General features: G+C 38.6%; 1 protein-coding gene across 2 annotated transcripts; it reads left to right on the plus strand.

The window, feature by feature from the left end:
- Positions 1 to 9,024: 9,024 nt before the first annotated feature.
- Positions 9,025 to 10,053, plus strand: LOC116169443 (probable E3 ubiquitin-protein ligase sinah). Of its 2 annotated transcripts, none has more exons than XM_031485530.1 (2): positions 9,025 to 9,151; positions 9,206 to 10,053. In XM_031485530.1, the coding sequence occupies exon 2, from the start codon at positions 9,223 to 9,225 to the stop codon at positions 9,931 to 9,933; it is 711 nt and encodes a 236-aa protein (XP_031341390.1). In that variant the 5' UTR covers positions 9,025 to 9,151; positions 9,206 to 9,222; the 3' UTR covers positions 9,934 to 10,053. The 2 variants fall into 2 exon arrangements, with proteins under 2 accessions (XP_031341390.1, XP_031341389.1); XM_031485529.1 differs by having other exon boundaries at positions 9,038 to 9,160; positions 9,208 to 10,053.
- Positions 10,054 to 16,028: the final 5,975 nt, after the last annotated feature.

Below are 16,028 nucleotides of genomic sequence, written 5' to 3' on the forward strand. Positions count from 1 at the left end.
TTTTAAAGTAGTGACAAAAAGAGGAATTTTTTATGGATAATTTTTATACGGTCCTCATGGTTTAGTTCAGGGGTGTTTTTCCCTACATTGGAGGGCGTCTTTCGCTACCAACGCTGCACTTAAAATCGTCTGCCATAGCATATTTGAAAACTATGGAAAAAATGGGATTTCTTGATAGAAATCTTTTCCGTGACCCTTATAGTTTGGTAATTTAGTTGATCACCTAAAGAAGTCACCTATTCAGCGCCGCCCCAAGTTAATGCTGCCACTTACGACTGGCAGACTGGTGATTTTATTACTAGTTTTCAACGTACTTTCAGCCTGTATTGTCGAATTTTTTGTCGCTTATGGTTTAGTTACTATGTACGCTGCCTCCCGGTCTATTTCGTTGAGATTTCATTAGAGTACCATGAAGGATAAAACAACCAGTTCCACTGACCTCCCCCCCCCTTCCCCTCTTTTGATAAGGGAAGAAAGGGCAGCTACCGCAAAAAATTCCAGGACTCTAGGACCATTCCCTTAGAAGTAGTTCAAAACGGCAGACGTGGGTCCGGACGGACGGACAAAACGCAAACAATAGCATATTTTTTTTTAATTCTTAAAAAAATGCGTTAAGCATCCCGTATAGGGAAATCTCATTACACTACACACCAAGAGCATTGCAAAGTTTAAAATTTAGTGAACAGAGAAAAGCGATAGACGAAGAAGTAGGTAATATAAATTTCGGGATGGGACAACTAGCCGCGGCCGATTCGACGCAGACATTTCGCCGCCGCCAGTTCGCCGCAAACCCATCTCGACGCGAGCCAGCTCGCCCCCAATCCAACTCGCCACGAAAATAACGAAATATCATATTCTGATAGAGGATCCTACAATTTCGACGGTTACGTTAGATAAAGTTCGGTGGCAGATATACAATATATTTATCGGTAAACCGCGTCGCCAACTTAAAAATTTAATTTATTTATTTAAGAAAATTTTTAAATTAAACAATTCATTTTTATTGATTCACATAATATGAGCTATCAAGCACTACACTCTAAATACCATAATTATGTGCAATAGCTCTTAAAAATTCAATATTATTATAGGTATTGTAATTACGCACAATTCGCAAAATTCTGCTGTCTGCGTCCCGGTACTTGCGTAATTTTAGTGGTGGTGCATGGCCGGCAACAAGTTGTTCGTAATACAGATCACGACCTATAAATAATCATTAAAAAAATGGACTACTACTATGCAAATTATCCAAAAATACCTTTTTGTACTTTCCGCAGACTCTCAATCAATTTCCACAGCGTTGGATGCTCCACTCCTAATTCCACTTGAAGACGTCGATGAGCTGCCTCGGCGTGATTGTTTGTCCGATTTTGATCATGTAGCACTCGTTCGTACATGTTCCACATTTGAGGAGGAAACATGCCTGGACGTCTACCATTTCCGCGACGATTTAAACGCCCAACATAGGTATCCTCAAACCATTCTAAAAGAGGCTGAAGTTCAGGTGGCAGTTCATTACCCAACATATCAATTGCTTCGTCTAGGTGTTGGTGTGGAACAAACGGTAAAGCGGTAACCATTTTAGCGGCCAATGCAAAATCTGCTTCTATCCGATATCGTTGCATTAATCCAAGATGCGATAATTTTTTGTGCATGTTCTGCACTAGATGGAAAAAGCAACCGCGTATTTCAGCTCTCGGAAAGCAATGTTTCATTGCACTAATAGCGGCATTTTCAAAATCGCACGCAATTGATTCTGGATTAAGTTCCGGTTGCAGTTCTATAACAAGCTCAAACATACGTCTGTATGTAACCTCCTGTTTATTAGGCAAAAGCGCATAGAAAATCGGGTGTACTCCTTGATGAGCTGTTGCTAGCACGGTATATATCTGACTAAATAACAAAGGAGCAATCTTAAACGTACCATCCGCGAACCATTCCCTGGAATGGTGAAGAACATCGAGATTTTGTCTTCTTCCAAAGATCAATATTCTATTAAGGCCAGGTCCACTATCAGCAAGTAAAAAATTTTCAAAAAACCCTGGTCGAACTTCGTATGCCGAATAAACTTCTGGGATAACTAATTGCTCCAAATTTGTAGGATTTGGGGGAGCCGCACGGATTTCCAATCTTTTCCTTCTCACAGTCTTTTTAAGCGCTTGGGATCGAGGAAGTGCACCTTGAGCTGCTTGAGATGCATCTAAAGTGCATTCGTTCATAACTTGTATTGTGGGTTCAATAGTGTCAGCTGCACGACGTTTAATTCTGGTAATGATTTTTTGAACTTCTACCTTTGCAGCGGATGCTTCGTGTGAATGTTGATTGATAGTTTTCAAAACAACTCCATCTTCCCCACTATGCAATCTGGCTTTGCACCTTCCTCGTTCTTGGCATCTCCAAAACTTAACATTTCCATCACTTGACATCCTATCAAAAACGTACACAAAACCTTCACTACAAAACTTTGCTTGAGAACGCTGTGAGAGTATTTCATTTTCCATTGTCGATTAAGCACTGCCTAACTAAAGTTTCGAGTAGAGTGAAACCACACGCGTAAAGATTGTATTGGATTAATAATAAAATGCAGAGTATACTTAATGCCGTTTATTTAAGTTACGCTCAGTGCCAATGCCAACAATAAAGTGATGCATATTTACAAACACACCCTTACGTTTAAACATACGTCGGAATGTGGCAACCCAGATGTTACATAACTCAAGCGGTACTTTTAAGGGATTAAAGTCAGTTCAGGAAATGGGCAGCACCCCATTAACTAACAACTACTTGATTTTCTAAGAATGAATACAAAGAAGGTAGGTAGGATTTTGTATTATATCCAATAGATTGCAAAGTTGTATCAGTTTGCAACTAGTTGGTCAGGTTTAGAACAAATTAAATAATAAACAAAAGACATTTTCCAAATACCGCCCTTGCATTTTGTATAGGGTATAATAATGTGTAGGTAATTAGGATTAAAACTAGCATTCATAACAACAACAAAAGAATTTGTGTATAGACCACTTACCTGCATGTACCTAATTAATTATTCATTTAGATAAAGGAATGCAAATAACATCAAGCTAAGGAGAACAATGATGGACTAGAGAAAGCTTCCTATACAGGGTGTTTTTTTGGGAGCTTTAGTTAAACGTTTCTGGGAAAGTAAAATAGGTAGGTTTTTGAAAATTTGTACTTAGAAGTTACGCTGAAGGCCGAATCGATGTAAAATATTTTCAAAATGGCCGCACTTCCGGAAACACCGGAAGTAGATAGTAACTTCGTTATTTTAAATAGCATCCCCAATTTTTTATTGGGTTTTTGGATTCTACGTGAAATTTCAGTTCTTTGGATACCCATATGTCGATATCTGTCATTTATGGTTTTTAAGTTATTTTGACTTTAAGAAAAAAAATGGCGGATGCAGATGGTACTTTGATAATTGATTACTTGAAAACGGTTGTAGTCATGACAACCTATTTTTATCAGTGCATTTAGAATTAATACAGCTTTCTTTTAGTGTACTTAAAAAAAAGTTAAGCTGCGTAAGACCGCCCCTATGGAGATCCAAATTTATGAAACTTCAAAGATTAAAAACTCAGTTTTTTTAAATGGAATCACCATTTTCTTAATATTGCATGAGATAAAGAATCGAAATGGGTATATTTTGACAATACATGTTCCTATAGCTATCTTTAACAGTTTCTGACTTATTCCCATTTTATTGAATTGACACAATTTTTTTCGAATTTTCTTTTTAGTAGTCGGCCATGATTTTATAACAATTGAATTTTAAACAATTCTAGTGACACTAATCCGTCACCTACTGTTATAGGTTAACATAAGTTTTTCAAAAATCGAAAAATGACGCAGTGGTTTCACCTATTTTTGAATTTAATTGTTATTTATGGTGAAATGGACAGAATCGCGGCACGTGCTTGCCGTACATTCATTCGAACACTGGAACGAAATTGTATGAATTTTGGAAATTTGGTACCCCCAAATGCACTACAAACCGTTGAAGCGCAAGTGATACAAAGCTCTACAAGAGAATATTTAAGAGAATGAATTGAATTGCAAATGCAAGATTAACAAAATAAATTCAATGTATAATATAAAAAACTTCGTTGAAACATTTTTTGTATGGAATTGTTGCTAGAACAGATATCGCATTACCTCTCTGAATTTTTAGACTTATACGTTGTTTAACAAATTCAGTTGAACGACTCAGTCTAGATTTCTCAAAAATTCCGTCCTATATCCTTAATAAATGACTTATTTATTAATGAATTATTTAGACTAGAATCAATGATATTAAAAATCCTTTTCTTGATTTGTTTAAAATTCGATTGTTATAAAATCATGGCCAACTACTAAAATGAAAATGCAAAAAAAATGGCATCAATTCAATGAAATGGGAATAAATCAGAAAATGTTAAAGATAGCTATAGGAACATGTAATATCAAAATATTCCAATTTCGATTCTCTATCTCATGCAATAGGAAGAACATGGTCATTCCATTTAAAAAAAACTGAGTTTTTGGACTTTGAAGTTTCTTAAATTTGGATCTCCATAGGTGCGATTATACGCAACTTAATTTTTTTTAAGTACACTAAAAGAAAGCCCCATTCATTCTCTATGCAATGATAAAAATGGGTTGCCATGACTATAACCATTTTCAAGTAATCAATTATCAAGGTACCATCTGCATCCGCCATTTTTTTTCATAAAGTCAAAATAACTTAAAAACCATAAATGGCAGATATGGACATGTGGGTATCAAAAGAACTGAAATTTTACGTAGAATCCAAAAATGGAATAAAAAATAGGGGTTGCCATTTAATATAACGAAGTTACTATCTACTTCCGGTGTTTCCGGAAGGGTGGCCATTTTGAAAATATTTTACATCGATTCGGTCTTCAGAGTAACTCCTAAGTATAAATTTTCAAAAACCTACCTATTTTACTTTCCCAGAAACGTTTAACTAAAGCTCCCAAAAAAACACCCTGTATAGGTACCTAATTTCTTTCAGCAGTGAGGACAAATAAAACCTTAAAAAATAATTGAAATATGTAAATACTTTTTGTTTATTTGGTCAGATAATATCGTCTGCGGAGGGATGATCTGCGGCGAGAAGGTTCGCGGCAAGTTGGTTCCGCGGCCAATTGGGTTCGCGGCCGGATGGCCGCGGCGAATTGGCCGCGGCGAGACGGCGGCGGCGACTTGTACCCGACCCTATAAATTTAGGCATTGAATAACTACATACGAAAACCTGAAATTGGTGTAAGTTGTGTTGCATATACTGCAATAAAGTGGTTAATTACCATAAATATTCATATACAGGGTGGTGACTTGCGTAACGCATCGTAAGGATTTCAATGTAAAATTCATAACATGCGATTATTGCCTCCCCAAATTATTTTAGAGGAAAAATGTATTAAGGTTTTTTGTAGAAATAATTTTTTTACGCCAATCAACCGTATTAGTTTTCAATTTTTTTTATATAAAGACGGAAAATTGGAAAAATAAAACTCGCATATTTTTCAATAATCTGCGATGCCATGGAATTTTCTAAAACAAAAAGATATCCAGTTATCAATTAGCGGCAGTTCGAAATGGCTTTTATGATCGACTTGGTTACTGTCTTGCAGTTAATGGCGACTTATTCGAACATTTATGGTAAATTGCTATATTAGGAAACCGTTTTTAGTAATTTGGTATTTCTTTATATTGAATTCGCTGTTCTAAATATAATACTTTTTGATAGAATTTGATTTGTTTTATAGCAGACATTTCATGGCATGGCGGATATTGACGTAGTTTTTGTATTATAAAATTCCATGGCATCACAGATTATTGAAAAAGATTTTTGTCTTTGTTATGTAAAAAATTGAAAACTAATACGGTTGATTGACGTAAAAAATTTTTTCCTACAGAAAACCTTAATAAATGTTTGCTCTAAAATAATTTGGGGAACCAATGATCGCATGTTATGAATTTTACATTGAAATCCCTATGATGCGTTACGCAAGTCACCACCCTGTATAATACCAAGAGTAGTCGACATACTGTCAATTATTTTTGAGGTGCTGTCACGAAGGCTAGTTACGCTGATTAATACCACGAGCGCGAAGTATTAAAAAGTGTTAAAAACGTAACCAGCATGAGTGGAGCAGCACCTCAAAAATAATCTACAAATACTTCGACTACGAATGGTATTCGAAGGACTATCTAATTATTCAAAAGACGCATTAAGCGAAATTACCTAAGCGAATTTATATTTATACGTAATAATCCCGAAGCCCATGACATTATTCCTATTACGACAACAAACGTCAAAATAAATTACGGAAGTTACTTTTCATTTTGCTATTGATTCTATTCGATCGTTTGTGCTCCAAATTAATTCGTTATGAGTGATCAAACTAAAAGAATTGGTGATACGTTAATTACCACACGTGCAATTATTACTTATTTATTTCACAAGAGGTCTGTTGCCTAGTAATTAGACGTAATGCGTAATGCACTATTACGGCTTATTCTCATACCTACCAAATATACAAAAAAAGAGATACAAAAAAATGTTATACAGAGTGTTACATGACCGTATGTAAAAAAAATTTGGGTGATAGAGGGGATCAAGACAAGCACTTTTTCCAAATAAACCGAGGGTTCAATGTGTTTCGTTTGGGAGCCACCCCCAAAGAAGTGGTGAAATTTGGATTTCTTCTTTAATTTTTTTCTCAGCAGCAACCATAAGAGTTACATAGATTGGTGGCAAGTCTTTGAATAGGTTTCGGGTATGCCGTATCCGATTTTGCAAAATTTTTTTTAAAATACCTACCATGAAAGGGCGCACCCCCCTTGAGGGTGCAAAAAGAATTCTGATTTCGACGAAATGTGGTATCTGAGGGTTTTTGAACATGAAAATCACGAATCCGAAATTAGTTTTTGAAAATTCGAAAAAAAGTTTGTAATGAAACTCTTCTGTAAACGCATTTTCGCACCATCCGCAGTCACGGAATGTTTGGGATCGAATTTGCAGACTTGAATTTTAAGTGACACTGACGTTTTGATCTAGCGCCTTGATGTTTTAGTGTTTTGTTTTTTGTTGAAAATTGATTGGATCCGTATATACCTTCGGGGGGTATTATAAAGCGTTGTTACCTATGATGTTAGGCTAATGTGATTTGTTGTTTTTTCAGAAAATTGTGTTATTCATTGAAAACACATTCGTGTCATAACATTGTTAGCCTGACAACATAGTTAACTATGCTTTTAGTCTAGGAGCTAGCCCATATCACGTGTGCAGTTGTATGTGCTCTAAGTTTTGTTGCTGGGATTTGTTAAACCCCTATATGAGTATTTAAAAAATTTGGTCACATTGTCCAGATCATGGTTTTTTGCTCGCCATACGTAAAAATGACCGCCAGTTTTAATTTTTTAATGTAAGTTTTTTTATTTTTTGAAGGCAAACAAGATTTGGCAAATACAAGTTTTTAAGATGCATTAAGTTTTTTAAATAAATCCTCTTGTTGAAGGCTTGTTAATGTTGTAATTACAATATCGTCACAACTAGTTTCGTGAAATTAACCAATAATCTAATTTGTGTGAAAGGATTTGATACGGTGGCTTCGATTTGATAGGACTAAGCGATCACGAAAACAACCAGTGGAATATGGAACACCAAATGACAAGAATTCCCTTCCTGTTGATACTGATGCATATTGGGCCCCAGGTAACAACAAAGAATTGTTGGAATCATACTATGTTGATTGGCTATTTCTGTTACTGCATCTGTTCTCATTCATCTTGGTGCTGCAGATAAAGTCAAGTCAAGACGTTTCACTGTACAGAATGTTATAGAAGAACGTACGTTGGAATCAGATTATGAAGAAGCAGACCACAGAATCCTAACCCATACTTCTGGTACGACACTGACTTCAAATGTAAGCACTGTGGTTATTTGTTCTACCGACACTGATACACTAAAAGAGCTTTACGTTGCCTGTGGATTAGGTACATTGCGGCACATTCCACTTCATACCTGCGATCAATTATTTGACGGGCTGCAACCGCGACATTACAAGCAAAGTCAGTACAAATCTTGAAAAGCAGCAGAACCGTGTGCCGAAGATCTCTTGCTAGAGTTCAGCAAAGAACCACTGAATGATGACATGGAAAAAAGGCAGAAGAATGTTTGTTCGTGTAGTTGAGTGCAATGATAAATTCTGTTTCCATCAGTTTCATCATAGGAAATTACGACACTTTCAAGAATAATCTGTCTTCACATAAAACGTAATGCGATAAATGGATTTAGGCTCTGGAACCGTGTAAAAAAATTAACCCGTTGGACTATGGTTACAAAGAAAACGACGGTATTTTAATTCTACAGATAACTTCAGAAAAACTGTATGTTTCTATAGAAGATTGGGAATAATGTGTTGTGTACTTTTGTAAAAAGGTAAAGGTAGTGTTTTGGACCAATGCAAGAACCCTTACTACGTAATTTAAAGAAGTAGTGGTACATTTTCATGTTGTTTGCCTTGAAAAATCAGTAACACTTTCTTAAAAAATTAAAATCAAGGCATTGTGTGGGAAGATATACTTTAACAAAAAGTTTAGCAACATGCCGGCCATTTTTAAAGATGGTGACCAAACGACCATGATCTGGACCACGTGATCAATGTTTTTTTAAGCTCGTATAGGTGTTTAATAAGAATTCGCTCAAAACCTTAGAGGACATGCAACTGCACACGAGACATTAGGCAGCTCCCGCACTATTTACAATACCGGCTGCTTGTCTTACAAAATAAGTACGAATGTTTCGTGTGCATACGGTATATACCAATACAAACATTGTATACGTTATTCCATTAACTCCTGTTCGGAGTTTGAAAACCTCACCAAAACTACTTTTACTAAGTCCATAAAAAATCATAATATTACGAGAAGGTTGATTTGATTGACCGAGAAGTGCCAAGAGAAATTGGGTTCGCAATGTAACCGATGGGATTTCATGTCGACGCCACTGTCTCATGAATAGAAATGATAACGTTTGAACAAAGGTGAGCTCTATCAGTGTATATGTTTCTATTTCATGATCGTCACTTAGCTTAAAGCATGCCGGTGTGAATGTGCAAAAATTAGACATTAGAAGGTAAAGGTTCAACTGAATTTGCCTTGATTTAAAATAGTTTCTTTTAGACAATTTTAGCAGTAATGGAGAAGTATAGAAGTGCGGAATGTCCGATTTGTTTCCACGTATTTCCCGGTAAAATATTCATGTGCATTTCCGGCCACAGCCTGTGCGAATCCTGTTGGGAGATAACCATAAGATGTGCAATCTGTAACGAATATATGACGTCTATGCGTAATTTTACAGTAGAAGCGCTCATCAAGGAATTCAAGGAGAATCTCTATAGCAGCGCTAGCAAAATTCAAAAAACCGCAAGCAAGGCCCGGGTAAAGGCGAAGGAGCCCATCTGTCCAGCATCACCCAGCTGCAAGTCCTTCCAATCGGATAAGCACGATCCCATTCGACACATGGAAACATTCCACTGTCACGATTTGATAAAGTCAATGTATAGAAGTGGTATAAAGGTAACGAAAACGGTTCACCGTAATGAAGGCCATGAAAATTTCTTTAAAGTCATCTACTGTAAGCAGAAGTTTTTCAAGTTGCACGTCAATATTAACCACTCCATCATGATGGTCCATTTCTCGTTAGGTGTTATCAACGACACAATTAAGGGAAAATTCGACGTGGATTACCAACGCCTGATCAGAAGCGACAAATACTCTGCGGCGATTTTGTCAGATAATCATCGCTTCCTTCTGCGACAGGACCACGCGACCATTCCCAAAGATCGCTGTTGTCCCAACATAAATGGAAATGTCACGCTGGTAGTGTACTTGAACTTAATTTTTTGATCGTTATTTATATGTAAAACGATGTTTCTTATGGAAAAGACAGCTGTGCTGTTCGCATTTTTATTCTTGATGAATTTTTTATATTCTTGTGATTTTTTTAATAAAATTTCTGAATGAGAATTTTGTATCATGTACCTAAGTTGAGATTGTAGTCTATTATGTGTACCTAACCAAGGGAGGTTTGGTTTCAACCCTTATGAAGTTACTGTGCTGTGCGACACTCTCACCCCACAAATAAGACTTTGGGCTGGTTTCCATTTTTTGTAAAATTTCTTAAGGTACCGATTGCGACAAGTGTCAGGCGTACTGTGGATGGTTGGTGTTGAACGTCTACGGACAGATTTCCTGGAACCGGTCGATTGAAATATGATATTTCGCTAAGACGTTAACCTTGTTAGCTACAAAAGTGTTCCACCTGGTTGGTCGCTTTCGACAATCACGGAATCCGACCTGGTAAACTGGTGAATGTCTTCAATTTGTAGTGCTAAGTTTATTGTTCACATTAACTTAGAAAGTAATACCTAGGCGCACAGACCTAAATGAGGTAGCGTTATTTATATCCTTGCTGATGTAGTTTGCTGTTAGAATCGTAGAAAATACTTTACTTCTATTCGATGGTACGATTAATGGTCCTGGGTAAGTTTTATTTTCCGAGATATCTTCTCAACATCCGCACTCTACAGCATGGTTTGGCTCGTTAATATATCGATTAAATCTAGCTGGAGTAGGCTTCATACATACATTGTCTCATTGACACTTGCTCCGTTGGTATTTTTGGCAGGTGCATAAAACACCACTCCTAATTGTGTTGTGTTATTGCCAGGGCCTAGTACCTACCGAATGGCGAGGAATGTAGGTAGTACTACTTCTTATTGTTTTTCTCGCTAGGTGGAATGCGTTTATATTATATTATATATTAATTATATTTATATCATATTTTCTTAAATGGTTTTTCACTTTTCTTCGTCTTCCAATTATACGCGATTTGACCGTACAGCTTAGTGGAGGGGCTACAAGTATTCTGGCGCAATTATCGCCAAAACCCCATGTATTCCTTATGGGAAATTTTAAGGTTCAGTGTGGTAGTTTTTGATGTAATTAGAACTTGTGCGCATGCGCACTCTACCCCTTTGCGCAGCGTCATCTTAAATGCCACCTTAGATTGCATCTTGGCGCTATCTTGGCTACTTTCTTGGCCGCCATCTTGGACACCGTTTTGGTCCGCCATATTGGTCAGCCATCTTGGACGCCATCTTGGTTAGCCATTTTGGTATCATCAACTGCTTGGAATCCTCAACTGCTTGGAATCCTCAACTTTTTGTGAACTTCTTTGGATCTTCTGTCTTGAAAGTCGCGTGACCAGCACTGACATTTTTTTAAGGCACAGTTTCGAACCGCAACCATTGGATTGTAAGTCATATAGGTAACCATCTGAACTAACGGGGATTATAAGACCTAATGATTCGGTAGTTATATTGAGTCTCTAAATATTTTTGTTAATAGTCCTGTAGCTAACCGTCTGCGCTAGTGAGGCTTATGGGATATACCTAATGTTTCAGTACTTGTATTTAAATGGGTAGGAACCGAAGTTTCAGCTAACGGCTAGGAGACTGTAATTTCAAACCGACTTCATCTGTTAGAAAAGAAACAAGCCGCTTTGATTGATACCTATTGTATGCGACGACGTGCTGTTGGTTTCCAACTCATCGTAAATGGGGGGTCTAATGGCTTGGGAGGTGCAGGATGTACCAGAGGTAGGATGATTTCAATTATTGATTTATCTATTTATTTATTGTCCCTCTCTTATTCTGGGCTTTCAACAGGCTTTTACCCAATTACAGAGTGATCCGCATAATGCTTTTTAGAGTTGCCCCTGCAGAAGGTCTTAAGTAGTTCTATACTACTCCGGTATTTACCTTAGGAATTAGGAAAACTGTAGGAAAACCTAATTCGGAGTAGCCGGCAGAATGCTCGAAACTGATCTAAGGCGAAATTCCCAACTCTGTCAAAGATGAAAAATTCTTACCTCGACTAGATTCAAAGACTCGACCTCCCGGCTACGTAGCCCAACGCTCTACCACTGAACTACACAGGAAGGTTATGGGGATGGTAGTGCGATATTGAATGTATAGGATGAAGAGGAGGAAAAATACCTATATTGTGTTTTAGTTTATATCGCGAGCATCACAAAGTTTCAGGCCTGGGCCGTCTCTTACTCGGACCGATGGATATGGTTGGAAACAATACGAATTACTCATTTGAACGGAAAACAGTTTCCCAGGTACGGTTTATCTCGAATATGTGCAACATAAATTTGGTGGTGGTGATGACATCTTGTTGAAGACCGCGTACTCGCAATGTACGCGGTTTGAAACCTTGTTTATGACGGTAGTCGTGTATGATGTTTTCAAGAATGAAGACATTGCACCGGCGGTTGGGTACATTCTGTATGAGCGTAGTAGTGAGTATAGTGTCTTCGGACTGAGGACTTTGGATCCGCAACATCGGCGGTTGGTTGAATCTTTCCGTATATAAGAGACGCAAATTCCTCTAAACTGGTACCGTAATGGAGTTTGAACACTGTTTCTCTTATTGTGGAGGATATAAATAAATTGAATTTCGTGAATACGCGAAAATATGTATAACCATCTGTTACTTTTTAGGATTTTTAATACGTTTAATATGACCCAATTTACTTCAAAACAGTTGCCGTATTATTATTTATTAAACGGAGGTATGTTAAATTTTGTGTTCTGAATGGATTCGACATGTAATTTCTTTTAGGGTTCTAGTGTCGTCCTAATTTTTTGTAGTTTCTGAATTAATTACAAGATTAAGCACCAAGTCGAATAACGAACCATATGCTATGTCAATGGTGTGATAGTTTGTTGGCTGTTTAATTATTGGGTATTTTGGTCTCTTTCAGAGTGCTAAATCCCCCTCAGTGTTGGACTTGGGTGGCTCAGTGATCGGAGTGGCGTGTAACGCCAGGCTTGATCCCGCGTATGACGGGTGCAAATAAGAATCCAGACTACAGCCAACACACTACTTTTGCCGGAATTTCGCTTAAGACGGCTGTGTCGTCGGGTCAGACCGCCGATTGAGTGAGCAGTAGGGTAGTGGCAGCAGACTGACTAGCTGAAAGTAGATTATTCTCGAATGACCTACTCCAAAACAAAATCAAGTCTGTTTTTAGCTACCCTTTAGAAGCTATAATCCCCTAGTAGCCCTTGCGCCTGGATAGACGTCCCCTTGTTGGGCTCCGAAATGGGTGGGGAGCTAGAGGGACACATTTACATTCTTCTGACATGGAAATTGATCGAAATAATAAATCAGGGAGCGTCCCAGGATACTCCTTAACCTATTCTACAGGTCACCAAGCCTCAACAACAATCCACATCACGGAAGCGCATCTCCGTCGCTGAGCAGAGGAGGAGAAGGAAAGTCAGGGTGGCCCAAATGGGTCGAACTGCGCTACCAATCATCTCCAAACCGTCCACCTCCCGTGCCTTAATCTTGTCCCTGAGGCAGGCTTCTAGAACTAACCCCGGTCAGGTGGGCAAACGGGTAGGCGGAGAGAAAAAGGGGCAGCGGCCGGATGACTCACCGACCCAACCGTCGACGAAGAAGGGCAGACCACAGCCTCATCGAAAGGCGAGTGTCAATAAGACTGGAACATCGTGCACTAGCTACAAGTAAGCTGCCGAAAAGTAACTCAAAGTAGCAATAACCCCCTGGTGCTACACTAGCATCCACGTTCAGGGGGTCGAGGTTCCCTTGAGTGGTTGAAGGAGGTGGTTGGCAACCTCCCACATTTGTGGGAACATGACAACTTGGTGGTGGTCAAGCGGCGCTTGGAGGTGCAGAATTCCTGGGCAAAGGTAGGCACCTGAATCTCCAGGGGGGGGGGTCCGTTATGAGTTTTCCTCTCTAAAGGTGAGGGTTAGTAACCCTGCCGCATCTGATGTGGGGTGGGGAGTACGTGAGTACAACCACCCTAACAACAGCAGCTGCTACAGGGGCAACTGTAGGACGCTACGGAAGTATCACCACCTACACTGCCAAGGTAACAGACTGTGACTGATCTTAGCTGGCATTATCGAGTACCTCTGACCACATAACGAACTGGCAAGTCACTCCAGACGAGATTATGATGAATAATCTCATTCGAAATAAACTGCAAAGAAGCCGTTGAAAAAGGTTATCGCAACCCCAAGGTAACGGATATTCCCCTTTAGAAACATCTCCTTGGGGAAAAACACAGAGAGCACCATTTCGGGGGACGCCCCTTGGGTCCTGCCGACGTACAGGACAAAGTACATCTTGTTACAAACTCCATTGTGGAGGAATGCCAAGACGCCCTATAACCATCCCTCGTGGTGCGGGGCGCTCGATAAGTCAGTTTGGTAAACTGCTCAATAAGGCAAAGAAGAGCAAAGATATAGCCGATTGAGTGATCTATAAGGTAAACCTAAGGATATTCAGGATGTTCATTTGAAAAGTGCCCATCAGGGATTTATCGAAAAACCACTGGTTAAATGACAAAACGCCGAGACACGGCAAAAGATTTGTCAAGCGGACAACTTTTTAACTAAAAAATACTTCACCTCCTTTCGTTTCACGCCCCCCCCCTTAAAACTTTTAAATGACAAGTAGTATCGAGCTTGTTTGAAAGGTCTTTCGAAGTACGTTATTTTGACGTTTAATTTGTAGCGCATTTTTTAAGAACTACAAAAAATGTGCCATTGTTTGCGTTTTCTCCGTCCGTCTAGACCTACTTCTGCCGTTTTGAACTACTTCTAGGGGAATGGTCCTAGATTCCTGGAATTTTTTGCAGTGCCCATTAAATTTCGCTGTCTAAAAGGCCCCCCCCCCCCACGAATTATTTCCTGAGATGCTGTTTTTGAAAGTAAAACGTGCATAGCTTTTACATACGACTACCAATTGGTCTCAGATTTTGCATACGCATGCCTTTAGTCGTGCCAAGTTACAATTTAGAAAATGGCGCGGGAGGGGGGGGGTAAACACATGTTCTGCTCTTCATGGTATTCTAAATGAAAGGTCTCATCGAAATAAATTGGTTTGTACACACTATAACTTTCCCGTGCAACTCTTTTTCAAGATCAGTGAGCGACGGGGCCTGAGGGGGGGGGGGGGAAAAATTAATCTTACCTCTCATTGTTATACCTCAAGAACGGATTGTCGGAAGAGAGTACGCCAAAGGGCGATTGAGACGTCTGCAAGGTAGATATCCATTGGTGATGTCAAAATAAAAGATATTTCGGTGAAAAAAATGCGCTTTATCTGCACAAGACCTGTGCACAATTTATACTTGTTTAAAATTGGTTGATTCGTTTTCGAGAGAATTAGAAAAATCTTTATTTAATTTATTTAATCGATCTACTTTAATCTGTTCAGATAGAAAACAAAAACAAACGAACTATCACATATTTGTTGCTATGGAAAGAGAGAATTTAATTTGCTGTCAGTTACCTTTGTGACAACCTTGGGTTAGTGAAACTTAATTTATTGATTCAGATTTTACTTCCATAATGGTTTACAACGCTAGCCGAAAGACCTTCCAAACAAGCTATTACTCGATACCACTTGTCATTTAAAACTTTTAAGGGAATGACCCGGAGGGGGGGGGCAGAAGGTGAAAGGAGGTGAAGTAATTTTTGGTTAAAAAATTGTCCCCCTTGACAAATCTTTTGACGGGTCTTGGCGTTTTTTCTTTTAATCAGTACTTTTCGATAAATCTGTGGTGGGAAGTTTTCAAATTAACACCCTGTATATGCAGCTGCAGCTCTATAGCATCCACTTCCTCTGCATCCCGCCTAAACAAAACTCTAACAAACGGTTCATCTCAGCTAGCTTCAGATGAGAGGGCTCTTTGTTAGGGGAAGCAGAGTTAGGTAATTTAGCCAAAATTGGGAGCTTACCGTGTGAGAAATTGAAAATGTGCCACCTTAATAATAGACTACCACCCATAGGTACCTACTGAATGCAGAAACCAACATTTATTCATTACGTTGACATAAAAGCCACACTAACAATTTCCATAACTGTAGAAAAATCACCGAAATGTATTTCAG

Source organism: Photinus pyralis, unplaced genomic scaffold, assembly GCF_008802855.1.
Source record: "Photinus pyralis isolate 1611_PpyrPB1 unplaced genomic scaffold, Ppyr1.3 Ppyr1.4_LG4, whole genome shotgun sequence".
NCBI classification, from domain to species: Eukaryota; Metazoa; Arthropoda; class Insecta; order Coleoptera; family Lampyridae; genus Photinus; species Photinus pyralis.